This window comes from Neodiprion pinetum, chromosome 4, assembly GCF_021155775.2.
Source record: "Neodiprion pinetum isolate iyNeoPine1 chromosome 4, iyNeoPine1.2, whole genome shotgun sequence".
In the NCBI taxonomy this organism is placed as follows: Eukaryota; Metazoa; Arthropoda; class Insecta; order Hymenoptera; family Diprionidae; genus Neodiprion; species Neodiprion pinetum.
In genome coordinates this window covers 6,667,923-6,692,060 of record NC_060235.2, presented here as the reverse complement: position 1 = coordinate 6,692,060, position 24,138 = coordinate 6,667,923, and the positions used below count along the sequence as shown (strand labels likewise).

The window sequence follows — 24,138 nt, the reverse complement described above, 5'->3', positions numbered from 1 at the left end:
GTTTTTACTTGAAGGTATCTAGATGGAAGATGACGTCCCGAGTAGAGGTAAGCAACGAGTTCCACAGAGCACAAGCAAACACCAGAAACAACGACTTCTAAAATACAGCTCTACGATGCATGGGACCGAGCAAATCAGAAATGTAGCTAGGACATTGAACAGAAATGGGGGGGGGGAGGTCATTGAGAAAAAATCGAGGAAATGTTGACAAGAGAAATTGATTTTCAATACGACGTTACACAAAACTGAATGCAATTGCCGAAATTTGTATGGTGATGCTGTTTTTGAATCAAAATGATTACAATCATTTCTACTCCACTGCTGTTGTTCAGCAGCCTCGACTGATATCAAAATTGCCTTCAATCATGTCCAAGATTTCCATGCTCTTTCCGATGGTTCAAAGGCTTCGAAAGTTGATTGGTTGAGCGTAACCTGTGTCAACTGTCAAGTGACTACGCATGATATTTAACCATATAATTAGATCAGGCTGAAGTTTGTAACCTTGTTGTAATGATGCATCTTTGGAAAAAGTTGTTATTTTTCAACTTTAGGATTGCCTGAAACTTGGCAAATCGTAAATACAGCATCAACAAACCAAGATTTTGTACATTCAACTTTTCCAGTTATTCTAAAGTTGCGAAACAGTAATTTCTTGTTTCAACGTTTCGATACGTCAACGTTACCAACTTCAGTCCCGCATAATTAGAGCTGGGCTGCAGGTGTACGCTAATGTCGCAAGTACCATACATCGATCAAAGGGGCGAATGAGAAAAAAATAAGGGAAGTACAAAGTAGGTGCAGAAAAAAGCTTCCAAGTCGGTTAGTTGTAAGAGATGCTTCAAGAAAATCGCCTCGGTGATGCTTAGAGTGAGTGATTGAGTATTCCTAGTACGACGAAACGAGGCTTTTCAATTACCACAATTATGATGTACTGCTTAGTTAATGTATTCCGCGTTTCATCTTCTCGTTATTCTGTTAATTTTCTCCTTGGAAACGACGTTAGAAAAGAACCAGGCCATCCCAGGCCGTAACCTTCATCGTATCTTAGTAGGTAGGCATATAAATGCCTATAATACTTGATATGAAACTTTATCTTCAATTGATGTTAAGCAACGTTGAAACACTAGCACTGAATTACTGTACAGGCACGTATATACCTTATAGTGTACGTGAAAGTAAGCCTTATTTTATCACGATGATGGTACCTACACGCTTCCAATACGCACGTGCACACGGTATCTACATACATCCTACTTACAGAGCCGCGACCTGACTCTCCAAGCGTACGCAAGATTTTTCACTTTCATGATTACATGTATGTAGGCAGGTAGGTGTCCTGGCTTATTTGGACATTCTGTTTTATCAGCTTTACCCATCGCATGTGTGTGTTTGTGCGTGTATGCGTGTGTGTGAATCGTTAATGAGGACAGATCCGATACAAATTGTTCAAAATTGTAACGAATACTCATCATCTTAGTGTTGTACGGATGAGCAGTGAGCACCTGGAGAATGTGATTTATGTAACGATTCATCGAGAATTGGTTCAAGACCTATTTCCCGTCTCTGCCAAATCATATGATACAACTCTCTCCAACCTCATCGTCCGCTTTCAAAATACGAAGTGAAAATCTTGGATAGTAATTTAAAAGTAAAGCGACAAACTATCGTAATTCCGTGTTTTAATCATCGATTGTAGAGATGGTGAAGTTGCATAAGCAAAGAAAGAACGATTGAGGAATTTTGTTCGAAGATTAACGACAAATTCTTGACGAGATTAACGAGCGCATTTTGATAATCAGTTTGTCCGTTACACCAGTTATGCGAATTGAAGGTATTCGTGAACATGGCGGTGAACAGGATCGCAGAGTTATTCAGGGCGAAGTATAGCTTGGCAAGCTACCTCGGGTGCCCATTTAATATATAATGGTGTGGAATTATACACTCGCCGTCGAAAGCACGGCTTTGGTACATAAATAACGAATCCAAGGGGCGGTCGACAAGGGAAAATTTCGAGGGTGGGTAAGTTGGAGAGAGAGAGAGAGAGAGAGAGAGAGAGAGAGTGAGGCCAAAACGGAGAGCGAATCGAAGTGAGGAGGAGGAGGAGGAGCTGCCAGTAAGGAAGGGTGCTTTTCACCAAAGTATTTCCTTGAATTCTCCTTCTCATTATTAAACAGTGATTAGCTCATGCGTGAATTGACCTCGTATTGTCATTATCAGAGTCATCGTAACGGCAGGTTTCTGCGAAATAGAATTTTAATGTTAACGTTTACTCGTATTATACTCGTCATACCAGAGTATTAGATATGAGAAGTACCTAATTACAGGAATTAACCTCCAATGTCAAAGATGTCGTCACTTCGCACGTCACTTCATGGTCATGGGAAAAACTCTGCGAATTTGTTCACTCTAAAGTACATTCGAGGTGTTGACACGTGAATGAACAGATTTTCACGGTTTAAAAATTGTCGAGATTATTCAATCTAGTCTAATTGATGCCGATAATTGTAAGTCAGTGAGTCACGAGATGTCGCTGCGAATACGGAGTTCCCGCGAGAAAACCGCCCCAACTTCAATCGAGAATTCAGATTTCCGGACTATTCCAAGGGTTTTTAGGACAATTAATCTCGTTTTATTACAAATTTTAGGGACAGGATGCGTTGGTTAAATATCGAGTCAAAAAATGTATATAGCAGTTTATTAAGAGAGTGAGTTTCTGACGACTGCATGGTCCGTCGTCCGCTAAAATTTAACGCATGCAAGGCCGTTTATTACAAATAAAATGTAGAATTTTTCTAATCAAAAACATATCATATCGACTTTTCTAGGATTCTTGAAAATATTACTTGAGGATCAATTTTTGTTTTCCATGATAATTCCACGATTTAAGGATATTTAAGACGCTGTAGACACCCTTTACGTATCTACCACATATTCGCAAATATTCCCGGTTTTTGCCAACTTTTCATAACACCGACCCTGATCAATACAGAAACAAAGAATTTGGTTTCCCGTAGTATTCGAGCATCGATCACGCCATTATTCCACAGTCACGAGTCCAATTTGCTATTTAGTGCAACGTGCCCGTGTTTTAACCATGTTCGACAATGGGCCACGTGTTTCATTTCTTGCAGTTACAAGAACAATGAACACAGCTGTATATAAACTGTCCGTCTAATCTCATCCCTCGGACCACCCTCCGGTCAATCGAAGCCGGAAGTGTTCCGAGCACAGTGACGCAGATATGTAAGTCCCCCAAGAGAGCAGATCCGGCCCCTTATCGTATAATACCGTAATCTTAGACTTCGGCCCCCACGGACTTTGTATGAGGTGGAATATCCGACTGCGGGGCGGTAGGGGAGGGAGCCTGGAGGCTGGAGACACGGTGGTGGAAGATGTGGGGGGGGGAGACTGGAGGTATATTGTTCACAGTCTATTTGTCATCGCGGTCCCGCAACGCGTGCGAGCCTCGGAGTCCTTCGTGACGATCGACGCGTTCCCGAAGAGGGACGAAATTTGCCGAACCCGAGCGAAAACAGCTGTTCGGATTTCGGGGGAAGGGAGAGAATAATCTACCTCTCCTTTCCCCCCCCCCCTCACTTTTCCCCTCGTAGCTCTAAACCTCCGTTTCTACATCTTCCGTTCGTCTCTTTCTCGTAAGCGTAAACTAACAAAGCGAAGAGCCGGAAATGAAGAATTAGTGCAGGTTGAACCGTTCAGATGATATATATATATATATGTATATATAATACTATAATACCGATACGCTGGTGCAGATTTTTTTTTTTTTTTTTGTATGGGATTGCTCGCAGATCTATAAAATTGTGCTGAATTAAACTAAAACGTGTCATAACTATCGTGTTTAAAATATTTTATCGATCGTAATTCTCCGGTTTTTCGCACGTTTTCTAAACATGCTAATCGATACTTGCAGATTTTATGATCGGTTATACAACGCGGTGAAATCTTTGATACGTTCTGCAAATCGTTGTACGCGCACGAGTTTGACTGCTTTTTTTTTTAAATATTTTTCCGTTTCATTTTTAACGTAATAACTGAGAAAGTTTTAGAAGATATGGATTTCTATTTTAAGAATTTCGATAATTCTCCGTAAGCGAAATCGTTCCATTTCCATCGTGAAATACAGCTGTAGGATAAATTATTATTGATCAAATACCACGAACTGATTTGTTTTGTAGTTTAAATTAAATCAGAAATTCATTCGCACCGTCTTGAAATCGAGGATCGTCAGAAAAATTCCTTACGCACGTACTGTTAATAATCTGCAAAATTTTTGTACTCGATTAAAATCGATTCCAGCTTGCCACACTGAGAAAAATTTCATTGTTTATAGTAACTAAAAAAATGCAGTAACACAGGTATCGTTGAAAAAAACTGTTTGAATATCGTTGGAATTACGAAAAACGAGGTACGCCTAACCATTTTGCGCTATCGTCGATCCTTTTTTGGTTATTGCAACGCAAAATCAGTTTGTGAGGTTTACTCTACTTTTTTAGTCGAACAAGGCTTTAACATCAATTTATTTATTGTTGCACGAGCGTTAAATTTTCGCAACAGTTACAAGAAAATATAGTAACAGCGATCGTAATGAGAAAGAATAGCAACGGATAATAGACTTTCCGGTAACGGCTAGAAAACTAATTTTCATTTTTTACCTAGAACTACATTTTTCGATTGTGGCAAAAAATGAAAATAGTTAAGAACTGAGCGGAACCGGAACTAAAAATTTCTCTCAGTGCACACGCCCAACGAGTTTTCCAACCTGACATCGCACTATTTCATCCCGATCACGCGGTGCGTTAATTATTATTTCTTCAAATTCCACGTAGCTACATCATTCCATTCCTTGGCTTTCTGTGTATCGGACCATTTCGGCTTATGACCTGACTTAAACGAGACTAAGAGGCCACTTACGTCAGCAACATTTCCGGCATTGTGTGTACATGTTATATAGACAGAGCGATATTGCGCGTATACTGTACGCTGCTTGTCTTCTCGCCCGGATATTATAACTCCACCTTGATCATCTCATTCATCATATCACGACACGAGTTATTAATTATTCCGACAAAAATTCGGCGGCCTAAATTCCTGCGACACCAGCCGTCACGTATCACACGCGTCATTATCACTAATCAGATTTTTTACATGACCCTGAATTTGTTTTGTTTTTTGTTCTGCTTGCTTTCTCACCGTTCATCAATATAGCATCCGCAACGATTTTTAATTGCTCTGTTTCAACGCCGACACAACAATGGCGACTATTTTGAACAACAGTTTTGAAAAGTTGTAAAAATTGAAAAGAATTCTACGAATCGTTTCTAAAATAATTGATCATAGTAAGCATTTGATTTTCACGTAATTTGTAACTTATAAACATGATTAAAAAATTAAAAAATACAATTTTTGTCGCAGAAAGACTTGCAAAAAAATTTAAATAAAAAAAAATGTAATACGCGCATACGATTGTCGTCTCTTTTAAATTAGCAATTTTCACCACCGCATCGACGATGAAATTCCGTCATTGCAACGCGTGCGAACGTTTATATTTATATCCTTGGTTTATTTGCAATGTGAATAAATTACGTAGCCATATTCGCGACGTGTAGCAACACAGGTAAAGTGTTACACGCGCATACACACAGAGACACGGGTTCGGGTAATGCGGTGCCTTATATACGGACAAGGTGAAAAGTATTGAACTTGTTACAGACGAACGATCGCTCGAGCTGCCGTCTGTCTGTCAGTCGTTGGGAAATGGACCGATCAGTCAAGGGACCCTGACAATTCGGTAATGACCTGAATTTGAGGAATTACTTTTTCAATAAACCGCAACCGTACCGCTGCAACGGAGCAAAAACCGGACATTGAAGCGAGGTGAAGCGAACGTCACACCGAATTGCCTCTGATCCCCTCAGGGTCGCAGCATGCTCGAGAAACGCACCGGTTCACTCGACTTTTATTATCGTTACGCAGGCTTCGTTATCAATCCACGATGTCGAAGGGGATGTTGCTCGCTTTTCAATAATCTCGGTTTCTCCAATCTGAGAGAGAAAGAGAGAAAGAAGAGAGTAAAAGTGTTTGTATCCTCCGTAAATTCGGATGATAAAATTTTTGTGCGTGATTAAACCGAGAATATTGTACTGTAGAATTGTAGGTTAAATTAAGAATATTGTACTGTAGAATTGTAGGTTAAATTGAGAATATTGGACTGTAGAATTGTAGGTTAAATTGAGAATATTGGACTGTAGAATTTTAGATTGAATTGAATATATTGTACTGTAGAATTGTAGATTGAATTGAGAATATTATACTATAGAATTGTATATTGAAGTGAGGATATTGTATTGTAGAATTGTAGATTGAATTAAGAATATTGTGCTGTAGAATTTTATATTGAATTGAGAATAATGTGCTGTAGAATTTTATATTGAATTGAGAATAATGTGCTGTAGAATTGTATATTGAATTGAGAATATTAAACGGTAGAATTGTAGATTGAATTAAGAATATTGGATTGTAGTATTGTAGGTTTAATTAAAAATATTGTACTGTAGAATTGTAGATTGAATTGAGAATGTCGTGCTGTAGAATTGTGAATTGAATTGAGAATGTCGTAGTGTAGAATTGTAGATTGAATTGAATTATACTGTAGATTGAATTGTAGAATATTTATACGCATGTAGCACACCCACCTTCAAATTATCGCTTGTGACAAAGTAGGTACGTGACTTTGGAAGACTGGAAATAACCTTCAGCAGTGATTTCACTCATCTTCAACTGACAACGTCACTTAAAAAAAAATTCATGTTTTTACGTATGACTAACTTTCAGGTGATTACTCGTCTTCGGAAGATTTCACAAAATTTCTAACAAGACCAAAACTCTGCAAGACTTGACATTACGTATCGATATACTTTAAGTGGCTACAAGTGCAACTGTATACGCAACGTTTCAAATCACTTACATTGGCTTCAATGCAATTCAAGTAACTTCGAGACATTCTAAAATACATATAGTGAATTGGAAATAGTGGAATTCGTTGTCCTCTAACTGTAAGTGAATACGCCTTGTCCCACAACGACTGACTCTTACATTGTACCTACAACCCGAAAGCTTTTTTTCCACAACCTTAGAGGGATGTCGGAAATGTGATCTCTAATTAAACTTGTGGCTTAAGGCAGATGATAAAATTAGTCAGTTTGATAAGAAGGCCACGTTCGATAAGAGCCATTTATATCTGTCCTCGAGTAGGTGGATGATCAAGGTGAGGTTAACGAAACGTCACTCACTTTCAAAAAATGTCGTTCTGCCATTGCTCATTTTTATGACAGTTTAAAATTGGTACGTAGATAAACCTCTTGGGCAATAATTTTGAGTTGCTGGAAAAAGGATGATAACAAAACTTGTCCCCGTGGCACCTGACACCATTTTTTCACAAATCGAAGAGACTGTAATGGAAATTTTTCTTCCCTCGACGAAAAAAATTAAAACCGTTAGTGTAAACCGATGCATAAAATATACTTTGAATCGAATACCATTCGACAGCTAGTTCAAGCACAAGTCCGAAACCTTTCGACTCTGATGCCACTTTCTTTTCATCGAAGATACGTTAATGGTTTATCCAAGCACATTAAAACTGAACATCAGCACAGTTAAACTAGAGACAGCGCAAAAAAGCGTGGAGAATTTCGTGACTCGAACCGCTACATTACATTGCAGACTGCACAACGTTAAAGAAGGTAACTCGCCTGCTTTTTTGTCGCGAAAACAAAGTATAAAATAGCCGGGGGAACGTTAGCAATTCGTGGTGTTCACCGAGCCGCGAGATCACGTTGTTACACGGAAGGATGGAGAGACATAATTAACTGTACAACTCTTAATAAAAATCCACACAGTCACGCTCCATTATCTACGATAACGTAGCGATGAAATATCGACCCACCGTAACAATTCCCCATACCAGAAAACTATACCTACGACACATCGCCTGAAGATATCCACCTCATCTCTCAAACTCCGTTCAGCGAAGGCAAACTTTTCCTGATCATTGATCAGGAACGTTGGAAAATGACATCTTCGGTTGTCTGGCTTCTCAAGTAACGTCGAGTAACGTTTATCGTGAAATGGACAGATTGTTTTGACCACATTACAGTGCACTGATGTTTTGATGATTGGTCCGCCAAGTCTTTAGCCAAGACTTTGAGTCTCGTATCATCTCCGACTTTTTTCAAACCCTCGAAACTCTTTCTTCTTCGTTGTAACAAGCTATCGTCGCAAGGTTGCTTTGAGTCCAAGGATCATGTCAGTCAAGCTCGATACGGTTTGTCCCACTTTCCTCTAAATGCTCGTAAAACTTGATAATCTCTCGGTTCTGTAAATGTGCGACAGATTTGTTATCCATACACATACCTATTCAGCTGAAGAAAATCTGTAGCGACTTTCTGGTTGGCCGGTTATCCCTGCGCCATACGAAGCCTAGCAGATCCGCGGATCCGCGATGAGAGATCAACCCAGATAAAGTTATGCAGGTTATGCTTGAGGAGAAGTAGGACTGCGCAGCAGCGATGATCGGGTTGTCGCCTTATCACGTTATGCTAATGCGAGACAAAGGATATGACACAAATCCGTCGGGTATCTGCGGGATAAATTCAAGACATGCATGTCGCGATGGAAGTGCGGCGTGTCCTCGTTGAGCAAGTGTATTATAAACAACATGCTGCTACAGAGACTACGCCTCATGAACACTCGGTGCCCAAGATGTGCGCATCAACGCCAGAAGGATGAGAAGGTCCATCCTCGTAGTGTGCTGACTATTGACGCGTCGTCATCGGTTGTACGAAGTTGAAGTTAGTAACGTTACTTCATTAATGGGTGTTCAGGATAAATCGTTACTTCGATACTTAGGATTGTCTGTGAAATTCGGCTAGTAAATCATAACGAAGAGAACATGTTCATGTTTTGAAATGGCAAATTCCTCACTTAGAACGTCGTTGTACAATTGTGCACCAACGATATTTTCCATTATCTTTCATCACGTTAACCTTACCGACTTCAGACTTGTTCATTTGTAACTTTGTACGTAAGTTGGTGTGGATGACAAAATCACGTGAGAGAGTCTCCTCATCGCGCTAGCAATGATCGAGGAATCTAGGTTGCTACGTGGGCAGGGCTCGGATATTACAATAAGTTCGTCACGCGTTCTTGAGCGTATACCCTGACGAATAGATTACCATACCTACACACAGTCTCGAATTATGATCGGAAAAAATCTGCATTCGTCAGTTCATTCATTCGATTATTATCGCAGTTTATCCATGCCCGGTTTCAACATTAAGACAAAGATGACTATGCACTTTGATTGGTATCTTTTCAATAAGAACAAACCAACAGTGATAATAATTCATGACAATCGTTGAATTACGTACCATAATTTCGTGATTCACACAATCATCGTACAGTATTCAGTATGTACTGGTTGGTATTTGGTAAATTAATTTAATGGTCTAACAGCTATTTTTTTTTTATCAAGATCAATATCAGTTAACCCTTCACGCGAACACTTGTCTTTTACAACATTTGTCTATACACTTTTTCGAAGTCTTCCTGGCTTTCGAAATATGTGAAAAATTTAGGCTTCTTTCTCAAAGCGTTGTCTATATTATTCAAAACTTGGTAGTCTCCAAAGTTTTGAAGTATTATTCATAAAAATTGATATTCATAAAACTAACGACTGTTCCTCACAAGACCCAGTGTGTTGACAAGAAGGATTGAGTCGTGAAAGGTTGAAAAAATCAAAAAGTATCGGTTTTCAATTCACCGAGGTCTTCCAAGTGTACGTAAATAATATATAGATATATACCCGAGTGAAAATATGATTGCTTGTGGATACACCGGTTGAAAATCTACAGCCTTGAGAAGCCTAATCTACTTAACAGCCTGTTCATCTAAACTGTGATCAAGGCCACTCTGTTTGACACAAATCATCGGCTTCCGGTTTGCGGTTTTTCCTTTCCGCACACTGCAGCCATGTAAGCTGTCGCACATAATAGCCTTTAAATCTACGAGAATAGCACTGCGCTAAGAGTATATAACGTGATAATACGATGTTGGTGCGTGCATGGTGTGAAGGTATGTACATACGTACATACATATATGTACACGTGCATATCACATATGTAAACATCAATTACTGGAGGTAAACCGCGAGTTTTTATTACAAATACATGCGACGATTGCGAATTCTGCCCTATTACTATACACACTGAGAGAAATTTTCAGTTCCTGTTACCGCTCAGTCCTTGACTATTTTCATTTTTTACCGCAATCGAGAAATATAGTTCTAGGTAAAAAATGATAATTAGTTTTATAACTATTATAACTATATATTCTTTCTCATTACGATCACTGTTGCTGTATTTTCTTGCAACTGTTGCGAAAATTTAACGCTCGTGCAACGATAAATTGACGTTAAAGCCTAGTTCAACTAAAAAAGTAGAGTAAGCCTCACAAATTGATTTTGCGTTGCATTAACCAAAAAAGGATCGACGATAGCGCAAAATGGTTAGGCGCACTCGTTTTCCGTAATTCCAACAATATTCAGACTGTTTTTTTTAACGATACCTGTTTTAGTCAATTTTTCTAGTTACTACAACAAATGAAATTTTTCCCAGTGTACATGGTTAAGTATATATATTATGCATGTGTACATACATGTTTGACCAGAATTCAAACGGAATTCATGTACGTATAACTATGTGTAAATATATCATATAGATGATAAAAAATCACGGCGATTCGTAGAGCAGATTAATTCATTATTACAGGTGACCGATATAAAAAAAAAAGGAAACTCATTTTTCATTCCATAAAAACAATTTTGATCAATTTATCTTTGAACGTCACAGTTGAAAAGGTAATTTAGGTTACCTGATTTAGTGACCGGATTGATTAGAAAATTTACTTATAGGTACATACTTAGATGCGGTACTAATTATTGTGACCGCAATTTTTTCAATTTTTTCAATTTTTTTTTTTTTTTTTTCACTGAATTGAATTTAATCTGTGGTTCGTAAAAAATAATATTCAAATAGAGATTAATCGTAACATTCAATTCTATTTTCCTTGGATATCTTAACGACGATTATCGATGATGAAAGTTTAGTTACCATTAATTTTCCTCTTCCGGCATACATAAAGGACTAATTATTACAGTCACAATGCATAACGAAAGAAACGCGTTCACTTTTAGCAGTTAGGATAAAAATTGTTCGATAATTTCTTTCTTCTTCTTATTTGTCAACTCCGTCAACAATTTATTTTCATGGATTTTTTTTTTTTTTTTTTTTTTAATCACTTTCTGCATTACCGATTGACGCTCGCATGCGGTATGTTACACATTGTACAACGTGCGCATGCAGAAACCGTAGAAACGTACAACTCTCTCTAACCTTTCCAAGCTTCTCAGATTCGCTACTGCGGCACCACTTGCTGAGAAACGTTGCGGAATGCAAAGTTTCCTGTTACATGCTGACTGTATTACATATACCGGCGTTGCATGTGAAAATATAAAAATATAATTATAATAAAAATAAAAATATTGGCAGTCTTCCGAAATATAATTACTGTGTTAACAAAACGCAGCGAATTACAGCGGAAAATGGAATAAAAAAAAAAATAAATAAATGAATGAAAAACAAGAACGAGTCAACAATCGTTGGTTTGTAAATGAACGGCTTTAAACGTCCGCAGCGGTGATTCGTTATAAATTTATAATAGCGTATGAAATCCGACAAGAAGATTGTTTCCACTATATTGGCACGACCTTGTCTGACGGTTAAAGATTAGCATTACTCGAATCGAATGCCGCGAGGAGCAAGGCGAGCACTGCACACGGCTGAATATGAGAAGAAAAACAGCAGACGAATAAAAAGAGAATGAAAAACAAGGCAATGATATCGGAGAGATATTGATATATAGTCTCGTACAAAGTTTTCTCAATTCTTACACGCATCGATGTAGAAAATTTGCAAACCGATGTTTTTACGAATTATACGCAAGTAAAAACGAAAAATTATTCGTACAATTTTTAATTAACGGAGGGAAAACGATTCTCAACATCGGATCATAATTGGAAAACTTTCGTATGAATATAACAACGTGTAAAATAATGCAACTTCTCTGAAGTTGTTAATATAATAATTCGAGTGAAGTTTGGAGTTAAAATTCGGTATAATTTCAATATCTTTTTTTTTTTTTTCACAATCGTGGGGACTTTCTTTCCTTTAGTTACAATGTAAATAGATTAATTTCTTACAATTGCTTAAGCTGCACGCACGACTGTGTGAAATAATTTCATAAAAGTTTATAGTAAAACCTCTCTCAAGTCCGATGAATTTATCTGAAACTTCGTAGACTTAATAATTATACAAAGAATCGTTGTTAGTCAAGTAGAATAATCGGAATAAATTTAAAGTGGGGGGAAAAAAAAAAAAAAACTCAATTATTTCATAGTATCCAAAATAAGTCACGTTTACAAACGATTTGAGACATTTTTTTTTCGAAAAGTGTGTAAACGTGAAAAATAATACGAGACCGAAACTGAACAACGTTATCGTCACAATTAACGTTGCGGAAAATGATTATTTCGAAATTGCAAGTACGTCGGAAATTCGGTAAATCATTTCTAAGGATAAATGTATTAATATTTTGAAAACTTGACTGTTTCAAAGTCACTATAAACTTGCAAAATAGTTATCAATCCGCCAAATGCTTCGTTACGTTAACGTTGCTAACTTCAGTCTCGCAAGATGAAATGAGAAAAAAAAAAGAATAAGAAAATTGCACACGTTGCGACGACAATGATGCGACTCTCGTATATATATGAGGTATTCCATGCCAACTGAGAGGTCATTTTCCCTGACCCCCGCCAATTTGCTTCATTATTTTTTACATGATTCTACAACCTAAAAAAAGCACTCACCATTCTTTTCAGATTTTTCGACCCAACCATTCTTTTTTAAAAAATGTTACAAACATAACAAATGTTTTGTATACCCACAAAATAAGAAAAATTATTCCTCTAAAAAAATATTTAAACAATACAAACAATCAATTCTCCACTGTGAACTATGGCTCAAAATGTTTGTTTTGGGACCCTAAGATTATGTGAATTTTTGCAGAAAAAAAAAATGGCTTTTTTTTTTAGGACCGTAAAAGGGTTTGTAACATTTTTTAAAAAAGATTGGTTTGGACGAAAAATCTGAAAAAAATGGCGAGTGCTTTTTTTAGATTATAGAATCATATAAAAAATAATGAAGCAAATTGACGGGGGTCAGGGAAAATGACCTCTCAGTTGGCATGGAATACCTCATATATATATATATATACACACACATATAGTCTACACAATCTGCCAAAGTGTAAATTATATGCATATACGAGATGAACATACGTGCGCGATTCTCAAACGAATGAATGGAATTTGGTTGGGTGGTGGGGGGTGGAGGTAGGGAGAGGGGGGGGGGGGGGGGGGGTTAAATTACGCAATCTATTATTATTATGTTATGTTATGTTATGTTTAGTTCGAGCGACCTCGGCGCGCCCGTTCTTACGTCAAAGAGCTTATGTTCGCCGAACGTTATAATGCGTAGCTATGTATAACAGACAGACACGTGCAGAATTCGTCGTTGTGTGGATGGTAAGTAAGTTTGCACAGTAAACGGCAAAGGTGTGTAGGTTTTAAACAGTTTCATACCTATATCCGTCAAGGATGATAAAAAAAAAAAAAAACTAACGGCCTCTTCTAATTCCTACGAAAAGTTTTGCACACGACATAGCGAATCGCGTGCTCAGGGATAATAGTCAGTTTTTTATCTCGCACGCTGCGCCGTGTTTCCAAAATTACTGTATTGCGATATATTACCACTGAGAAAAATTTCATTTGTTACGGTAACCAGAAAAATTCAGTAAAACAGGTATCGTTAAAAAAAAAATTATACACATGATTTGACGTTTCGGCTGTAATGAAATGAAAGAAAAAAAAAATTTCAACTACATATTTTATCATACCTTTTGCGAGAAGGATTTTTTTTTTTCAATTTTTTAAAAGTTTCAGTTCTAAGGAATCAAACGCCCCTCCCAATAGGGCCGAAATGTCAAATTGTATATTATTTTCTTTCGTTTGACCGATGACACCGAGAAAACTTTTTACAAATATTTATACTATTGTTGTACCGATACGCGTTTAGCAAAAAAAAAAAATTTTCTACTAAATGATCTATAAGAAATGAAATATTTTTATCGATGCATCTCTAGTTCTAGTCAATTAGCCGTAGAAAATTAGCCATAACGTGAGAGTTTGTCAATTTTGATGTGATACTTATTTTAACATATACATCATACTTAAGTAGATGTATCGCATCAAATTGAATTACGAAAGTGTTTGACCCTTCCTTTCCTTTCTAAAATTGACGACAGCGCCAAGCCGACCGTATTTGTACCAACCTAGGGGCATTTTTCCGTCTCTAAGCCAATGATACGCCACGGCACGAAATTAACAAATCTTTTTGAATCGCCTGTCGCATTCAGGGACAGTAATTCACGATTTACTCGGTGTTTCTGAAACGATTGTAACAACCGATAGCGTAATAATTAATCTTCACTTGTACTTGCGCTCGGTTTCCCTAAGGCAAATTAGTTATACCTGGCAAAGTGAGATTTTTAATATGAAAAATCAAAAACAAATTCATAAAACAACAAAATACCGGAAAATTGATCGTTCTACTAAAAAAAAAAAAAAAAAAAATCACAACTCACTAAAGCTTCGATACTTTTAGCTGAAAATTGACCGAGTAAGTCTCAAGACACAGATAATTTTAGAATAAAAATATACAGATACCGCGCGATGAAAAAAAGATATTCATTTCAGTGAGAGAACTTGGATTTTTGTCAAAAAAGAATGAATCGAACGATTTTTATGATATTTCATTATTCATCTTGGAATAAATCAAATTATTCCGGATATTTTTTTTTCATATGGAATTTACGGTGAAGATGGCGCGGGGTCAGTTTGACCCCGGTGTGTAGAATAAGGATCATTAATGAGTAATAACCCGTTTGGCGTAAAAGTAACTTTTTGTTTGTTTACACGTGTTCGTTATCCTGTTGGATTTTTTTTTTTCACTTTCGGCATAATAACAATGATTATTACCACCTTGAAATGGTCGAGGGTCATTCATTGCGCGGCATTGTCTTTGCGGCTCCCGAGATAATTGAAATCGTCGCTCGGCACAGACCGTCGACGATAAATTCTACGATAGACACGCGTGTACAAACGACGAGGTGAGGCGTACGAATAATTCTTGTCGAGGTAAAATGGAGCAACGGTTGAAAAAAAAAAAAAAAAAACATTTAAAAGGTTAAATTAACGACAGTTTTTCCCTCGAGACGTTCGTTCGTCGTTTTTATACTCTACATGTATAGTAGGGTGATCCTTACTCAGGGTGTTGATGATTTTTTTTCAGACCACCCTCCAAATCAACTATAAATAATTCAAAAACAATTTCTTAATTCTTTCAGATTTTTATATCAATTCTAACCCGTGCCTGTAAATGGATGGATATCACCATTTAAAATACACCAGTTTTAGATACATTCTCAGCATATATTTTATTGTAAGAGTGACGATGTTCGAATCAATCTGTAATTGCGAAGATTTAGTGAGTATTGGTGCTACTATCTGAGAAAAAATTCACATCGTCGTACCAACCAATCTCGACGAGTTGCACACCCTAGAAATTTGACTTTTTCTTTTTATTTACAAGAAATGCAATTGTCTATATTAGCTGGTATGATGATGTGAATTTTTTCTCAGGTAGTAGCACTCATGCTCACTAGAACCTCACATTCATGGATGTTTTTGAACATTATGACTCTTACAGTAAAATACATACTAAGAACGTGTCCGAAACACGGGTATTTTAAATTGGGAAATCCTTCCTCTTACACCGTGCCTGCGATTACAGTTGATATGAGAAACTGAAAAAAATTGTGAATTGTTTTTCAATTATTTATAGTTGATTCGGTGGGGTGATCCGGAATAAATTCGCCAACATTCTAAATGAGGACCACCCTAATGTATAGGTACTTCTTTTTTTTTTTTTCTGTCTTCGAAGCAAAGTAACGTCAATTTATGCATCATTTCACGCTATCGCAAAAAACAAGATAATATTATATTACACAATACCTGAATATAAAAATAGAAACAAGCCATATTACGACGTAAAATTGTTCACGCGTTATCTCTATTTTTTACCAAGTATATAGATGCTAGCTTATATTATGTATTCTATACTGACGTTTGAAACGATTTATTACACAAGTGAAGTGATTTCCTCAACTCTTTGAGTCACACGTTAATGCGCTGAGTCAACTTTTATAACAAGATAATGTTCTGTGGTTTTCGGGGTCGGTGATTACGAATCTGAAATCAGGTTTAAAAAACTCAAAATGGCGGATCCAACATGACGGACGAAAATTTCAAACTTGAACTAATACGGTCAAAAATTGATTGGATTGGATTCGCCATACTGAATTTTAAAAATTTCATTTCAAATTCGTAATCAGGGATCCTAAGAACCCCTGAACACAGTTTTTTTGAATTTGAATTTTGAATTTTTCGTCCACCATATTGGATCCGCCATCTTGAATTTTCAAAATCCGATTTCAGATTCGTAATCAGCGACCCAAAAACATGTATGTAACGTGTAGAGGGGTAACTTTCTCGAAAATAAATTATTCCGTTTAATTTTCAAGATTTTTTTCATCGCAGTAATTACTCTCGAGTATTGAAAAACTATTGTTGTACTGTCGGAACTATCGGAAAAAAAAAACAAAAAAACAAAAAAAAAAACGAAATATGTCGACAAGTTCTGCAAGTATACGAAAAATGGATTATTAAAATAGGTGGTGAGAATACTTAGCACCGTAACTCGAAGGGTTAGAAAGATTGAAGGAAAGAAAAAAAAAAAGATAGGAAATAAAAAACAGAAAAGAAAAAAAGAGAGAAACCATCACGTTTCACTCTCGCTCTATTTATTTATCCATCAAATTCTCATTTTCTTTCACAAATGTTTGTATAAGCTATTATACACGCATATAAACAATAAGACCTTGGACGGATCTTCGGATAACGGGTTTTTATACGTGAATATGTATATTTTTGCAAATGCGAGTATTCATCGCTTACGTAAACGTGAATATAAAATTGAAATAAAAATTGTCACGACCTTGTAATTCCCGAGGTCTCAACATACTGAAGCCAAATAATAATTAATCGTATTTCACCCGCTGCTCGACGAGTCGATTTTGGGGCTTTTTTATGGCAAATTTTTTACGTAATGCTTGTTCAAACTCTGTCCGTGTATAATAGCGCACAAAGCATCACGGCAAATTACGCTTCGCACGGAAACGAGACGTTGAGACGAATCGTGTAACTTGTTCCGTAACGTCTGCAGTTATGTATAATGAATGCGGGGGAGTAATTTATAATTTTTCGAGTTCGCGTGCGAGTATCGCTGATTAAACGCTGCTGTCATTGGGAGAGCAAGAGAAAAAATAATAATAAAAAAACTGGGTAGGTAAACAAATGAAAACCAAATAACCGGATGAGTAAATAAAGTTTTTACGACTGTTTATTCGAATCGTATAATTAATTAAAGTGTATAAACGATGTGTTGAAAAATCGGAGAAGATTATTGGAAAATTCTCTGCGATATTTACGGTGATATTTATTCCGTGTTCCAAACTTTATAATAAAACTAGATAAAACGATATAAAATCATGCTCTTTAAGACGAAGAGAATTCATTGAAATTTATTCGGTAAGAATCTTATCGGAAGAATAACGTTTCTTCTTCTTTGGTTGAAGAAAAACAACCGTTTTCCATTTATAATGACAAATAAAAAACTGAATTAGTTTTCCAAACATCAGTGTCGAAGATGACTCTTACACGACGTAATAACCGTCGGTTTCTTATTTATACATTAAAACAAATCCGCGGCTAGCCGCAATTAATTATCTCATCGAGATCTTTACAATTTTATTATATTATATACGCAGAGCGGAAGTGTAAAGCGGTGATGTAATTTCTATTTCCGCTTAATTTTCTCAACGTAATCTCAGATAGCGTCGGTATGTACTCAAGATTATACGCACATCAAGAATAATCCTTACTCGTTGTTAAATATGAAATAATTATATCAGTATTATACGTATAATGATGTCAGTGTGCATCGTACAATACAACACCGAAATACATGCAATTAAGAAATTATTGATAAACGCGGTAACGTTCACGCGTATTCGTAAGTCGCAATAAAAAAAAATTAAAAATTTGCCAACTTCTTGCAAATTCATTTCGCTACGTATAATGCATTATATTATGACCTCGCGTATATTCGAACGGTTTACATGACGTCGATGCTTTGAAAATATACATATGGAGAGGGGGGGGATTCTTTATGTTCGCAGTCTCTCAAAATGCGGCCTGTTATTATATCGAAAATTAGCTAATTACAATTCACGCTTTCCTCACAACGAATTCTTGAGATGTAAATTAGCTTACGGCTAAATATTGCACCGATCTACATGTTCATTCTTTGTTAGAATTGTAGTATCGGTATAAACTTGATTTTTTGATCAACGAAACGTCAGGTGTACGAATATTATTTTGACTTGTATACTCTTGTTCAGAGAAAACTTTTTATTTTCTCGAAAAAATCAATTTTTACACGCAATTTGTAGAAAATTTTGTCTTGGGTACGCGACATTTTCTTGTCGATGGCAAAGTTAATGAAGTAATTGTTTCAAAATTGCAAAAAAAAAAAAAATTGTATACTAAATAAAATATATTTGTAAATAGGAGATCTCGATTTTAATTTAGTCAATTTAATGAAATTATAATTTTTTCACGGTATTATCAAAATATTGAATACCCTCAACACAGTTCACTAAATCTGTTCGGTGGATAAATATTAGTCAAATTTACGAAATCGTGAGAGCTACTAATTGATTACCGTTATAAAGTAATAAGTTACGTCGTAAATCCATTAAATTTTCTGTTCAAGGGACAAAACACTCTCCGTAACGCGTTAAAAATTCTTTCTCGGAAGAGAAGTTAGACGAGCAGTCATTTGGAGGGGCTCAAGGCATTTGTCTAGTATAATCATCGCAACTAAATCGTACATTATTGGTCTGATACCATCGAATCAGCCTGTCAATTCACAATGGCATATTTCTCTGTCACAGTTTGATGTGGCAAATAATTCACGTAGCGCATAAATTACGATCGAACGATAATTTTTTCGGTTACAACAATTAAACGACCATTTTTCAATCTTCACAAAATGATTTCACTCCGTAGATCTCATTTCGCAAAAGCAACAGAATCTATGGGACTGTGGAGCCGAACCTTCTCTTAGACATACGTCTAAAACATTTTGTTTTCTGCGCACTATAAAATCAACCAACCTTTTTGGTTTTGTGAAAATAGTGTTCGGTCGGATGCATGTTAACCCTAAAATTTCGTTTCGAGGACCAAATTTTTTTCCGAATGCTGTAGAAACGAGCGATATTGGAAAGCAGGAAACCTTTTTCCACATTTTTAAACGTGCGCGTGAGATAAGGCTCGCGTCAATAATCAGAATATCGCGACCGACTGTGCCGTTTCCTTGTTCACTTTATAACGGCTAGTTTTCATTCGTTCGAACATCAAAGCATGCATAACGTTGTTCGAAAACAATAAATTACGAAACCGCATTCGCCTTGCAACATAAAATCGGCGAATTAGGTATTCAGTTTCAACTGCAGCTAAATTTGAATTGTAATCTTGGAGCTAATTTCATTTCCCCTGATAGAAAAGTATAAAGCAATGAACAAAATTCACCTTCCAAAAGTTTGACAAATACTAAGGAGACGAAAGTTTCATTTGTCAACCTAACACGTAGATAAAAACAAAATATTTGTAGATCTAAGGTTCGTTGATCTGGCTTATTTATTTATTTATTTTTTTCTTGTTTTTTTTGCTTGTTTTTTATCGTAGACTTGAGCGGTACGTGGATTAGTAAATGTTATCGCAATTTATAGATCAGTATGTTACACATTACTTCAAGGACGCAATTTAAGTTTAAAAATTGCAGAAACCGAATCACAATATTATTATTTGCAAGTTTTTAATATATGTGTGAAGCACGTCGAATATACCGAGTAATACGCATTTTTATAGAAATAATGGTATGCTTATAAAAAGTATACATTCAAGATTGGACTTCATTTCGAGTACTCACCGAAACATAAGACGAAAATTGGCGATCCCTTGATCGGTTCCGAGCTCACGTAGCAGCCTGAAACAAGACGATTTTTTATCAATTATTAAAATCCAAACTTCAAATCGCGATGATAGGATGAGCATCGACTGATTGATATCACCCATCAGTGCGTACAAACGTGTAATACCAATTTAAATATCGATATAACAATCAACTGATAAGATCGATGTGAAAAACTCATCATAAACAGCAGGAAATTCGCTTTATCAATCGAAAATAGAAATCACTAGCAATATATATACATACATATTAAAAATTAACAATTAAATTCGCACGTTTTCCTCCTTAAAATTACATACGTATAACGTGCGAATTTAATTATTAACTTTTTGTACGAATAGCAATTAATTAATTGAATAAAACTAAAATATACGACGTTGCACGTGTAATAATTTAGTTCGGTTTTACGAGTAACGTTCGTAGTCGACAGTTTATTTCCGAATATTATACACACGCGTATTATTTATTATACCGTGCTTGAGCTACGAACAGCGATGCACATTAGAAGGTCACAATTCGTATATAGCTCGGCTACAGAATAAAGAGTATACCTGTGTATAAGATACAGTGCAAACTTCCGGAAATTAGATACATCTACGTACGTACTTTGCACGAGTAGTAATTGAATTAGGTAACCGCGTCTCCTTGAATTCCGTGTAAATATCCGCGTGTTCAAACGGGTTCGAAGTTTTGTATTAGGTAACTTGAGGTCAGAGATACCGGGTGAGAATAAAATTATTACCAAACGACACCGACGATCTCTATGATATCTCTACAATATCATGTATTAATTTGCGAAGCGTAGTAAACTTTGTCACATTGTCAGACTTCGGTGCCGGAAACTTGACCTTCGCATTATCGTCACCCGACAGTGTAATAAAGATTAATTGCGAGTGATGAAAACACTGCCCTTGAAATTGGTCAAAAGGGCTTTCCACCTTTTCGTACGAGTCTGAAGTTAGCAGCGTTATCGCAATGATTCGTGTTTCGAAAAATATGTTATTCCGCAACTTTAAGAATCTTTGAAACGCAGTAAATAATAACAAGGCAGAAGTAATTCATGTTTTCAAAACTTAGCCAAAGTCACTAGAAAATTGAAAAATAGCAATTTTTTTCCCCAAGTGTTTTGTTACGCTTACGTTAATAACTTTCAGCCTCATCTTTTCACGTGGTTCCAACCTCGACTGGATTGAAGTTGGTCATTTCCTGTCAGGAATCTATTTGTATCCGAAACTTGAGCATCTTGCAGTTAAAAATTATCCAACCGACAATTTCTTCGAAAATGATAATAAACTAGTATGCAAAATGATAAGTAATAGTTTCTTAGAGGTATGATTGTTTTCATCACGAAGACCAAGGTCTCTCTCATAATAGACCTGGAGAAAAAGAAAAAAAGTGTTTCTCTGCAGACGACGCAAATGTCATACACTACATTCATAAACAGACGCAGATGTCCGACGTATCGTAAACTAAACACCTACTCGAGCATCACACATACCTAATCGGTCTCACATACTTATCCGACAGTGAAGATACGATTGGATAGGTTAGTTTGTTCTTTAATCCTCAATATGCAGCCGTTGACGGACTCGAATTTCGTCGGTGGTCAAAGCAGAGGGAAAACAGGAGGGGTTAGGTCAGGTTAGGTTGAAGTTACGCGTGCCGAGAAGCTGCGTCTGAGCCGAAATAAGTGTCGAGAACGCAGAAAATGTAACGAAGTATAAACGGTGATCCTGAGTGAAGTTTGCCGAGTTAACTGAGGCCACGGATTAATATTTTCCCGTAATAAGTCAAGGACGTTCAACCCTGTTCAGTCGCTGCGCAACAAAGAGTCCCTCTTTGACTGACTGACTAACATAAGTGCGATACGTACGTGCTAGCAGCCTTGAAAATCTTTAGCAATCGTTTCTGTCTATCTGTATGTGTGATTTGTCTACCATCTCTCATCCTTCTTTTTTTTTTTTCTTTGCATTACGGACGAACGAACGTATGTACGGATAGATATGCGTAAAGTACTCACCTTTCGTAATTACGGTGGTTCGGAGGGTGAGGGACGAGGAATAACTTCGCGGTTTTAGTATCACTCGGAGTTAAACGCAATTCACCTCAAACCAATCGAGGCATTTGACATTTCAGACTGTATGTGTTTATGGTAATTAATAAATATACTCTAAGGAGCGAGAACCGTCTTATCACACACGCACAATTTACTCAGAAACACCGAATGCGACTATGGATTCTACCGAGCGTTACCAACACCGAGAAAATACGGACGTTTACCACGATTCTTACACGCTCTGAGGACTTTGAAACCGGCGATTACACTCCCGCTTTTGTTGCAAACGTTTTTAATCCTCCTCGCGACCGAATTAACTCGGATTCTATTCTCACGGACGAAGGATTTTCAAAATTAACTCGTTTTCAAACCTATGCTTTGGCTGCACTGTTAAAAGGTGTTTGTATTTTGTTTTTACCGCGCACACTTCAAATTCACTGCACACCAGATGGCGGTACTTACTGGACAACATATCCCGTCATCTTGTGCCGAAATAGCCAAATGTGATCATACGTATACGCAGATAGTACCGAAATCGCGATTTTCTTGAAACCGAAATTTGTCAGGATATACTGAAATGCCGTTACTGAAATAGCATCAAAATAAAGCATTGATTGAACACAGCATTATTCATAGACAATACGTAAATTGAAGTAGTTACGTTTATTTTTGTTGTAGATTATTTTGACTTTGGATTTAAGAACCAATTCAGGCGAAGATAAAATTAACGGACTGGTGGTAACAGTGTTTGAATTTCGAACGTCAATTCATGGGTCTACAATTCGGTCACTTAGAAATACGATTTGCCGTTTTCAATCCTAATTCCCTGCAGTTGCCGTAATAATGACGTATGGTTAGACGCGTTTTCCTATCTCGCTCAAAATTGTTAGCTAAGTAATAAGACAAACACGTTTTTCTCCGATTTGCTTTTCATTTGTGAGACACCTGATGGTTGAATTTCAAATAAGTGAAAGCCTGCGGACGAATTTCGGGGCGAAAGACGAAATGTTCAACATCATAACATCACATAGCATTTCTCACAACAATAAACTAAAATTTTTGCTCGTTACACGTAAAACCGAAAGAAGAGAGTTGCTTTAAAGTTACTGAAAATCACAAATACAAATATCAAATTATTTCATCAAGAATTTTTTCGCGAAATCACGCCGGATTAAGAAGGAAAAAAATAAACGACTAATATACATAATTTAACGCTTACGGAACTACGTAATACGAGTGAAACCTATGTACATACATTACTGTGTGTTATTGAGAACGAATGACTATAAAGAATAAAATTGATTTTAAAACTGAGTAATTCCAATGAAGAAAATCGACTATACGAATTTTTGTTTACTGAGCTTATGAATGATGCGTATATGTGAATTATCGTTACTAAGGCACTATGCACAAGTTAGAAAAATTGGAAAGTAAATCACCAAATTCGTTACGCAGTTTCTTGCTGATCAAGGAATTGTTTTAGTAACGTATTATCCAGCGGGATACTGAGATACTCTGCACCATCATAATTCCGCTTGGAACGCACTAGTTTGTGATCTATGAACTCAGTTAATTGAGCCCTGAGAGCCGTGTCTGAACTAACAAGGAAAGCCTCACGTGCGTTCGAGTAGAGATCCTTCAATAGCATACCTTAATAGAGAAAAATAAAGATTTATT

At 36.6% G+C, this 24,138-nt stretch overlaps 1 protein-coding gene across 5 annotated transcripts in view; it reads right to left on the bottom strand.

The window, feature by feature from the left end:
* Orc2 (origin recognition complex subunit 2) overlaps window positions 1–24,138 on the bottom strand; it is a 142,258-nt gene that overhangs the window by 115,132 nt on the left and 2,988 nt on the right. For 3 of the 5 annotated variants that reach the window (XM_046624063.2, XM_069135777.1, XM_046624066.2), the window contains exons 9-11: window positions 23,901–24,111; window positions 22,426–23,047; window positions 20,364–20,420 (exon numbers count right to left, since the gene is read on the bottom strand). In XM_046624063.2, coding sequence (XP_046480019.1) covers window positions 23,909–24,111 — 203 coding nt within the window. In that variant the 3' untranslated portion in view covers window positions 20,364–20,420; window positions 22,426–23,047; window positions 23,901–23,908. Of the gene's footprint in view, window positions 1–20,363; window positions 20,421–22,425; window positions 23,048–23,900; window positions 24,112–24,138 lie in introns of those variants that run through there. The other 2 variants (XM_046624064.2, XM_046624065.2) reach the window with 2 other exon arrangements.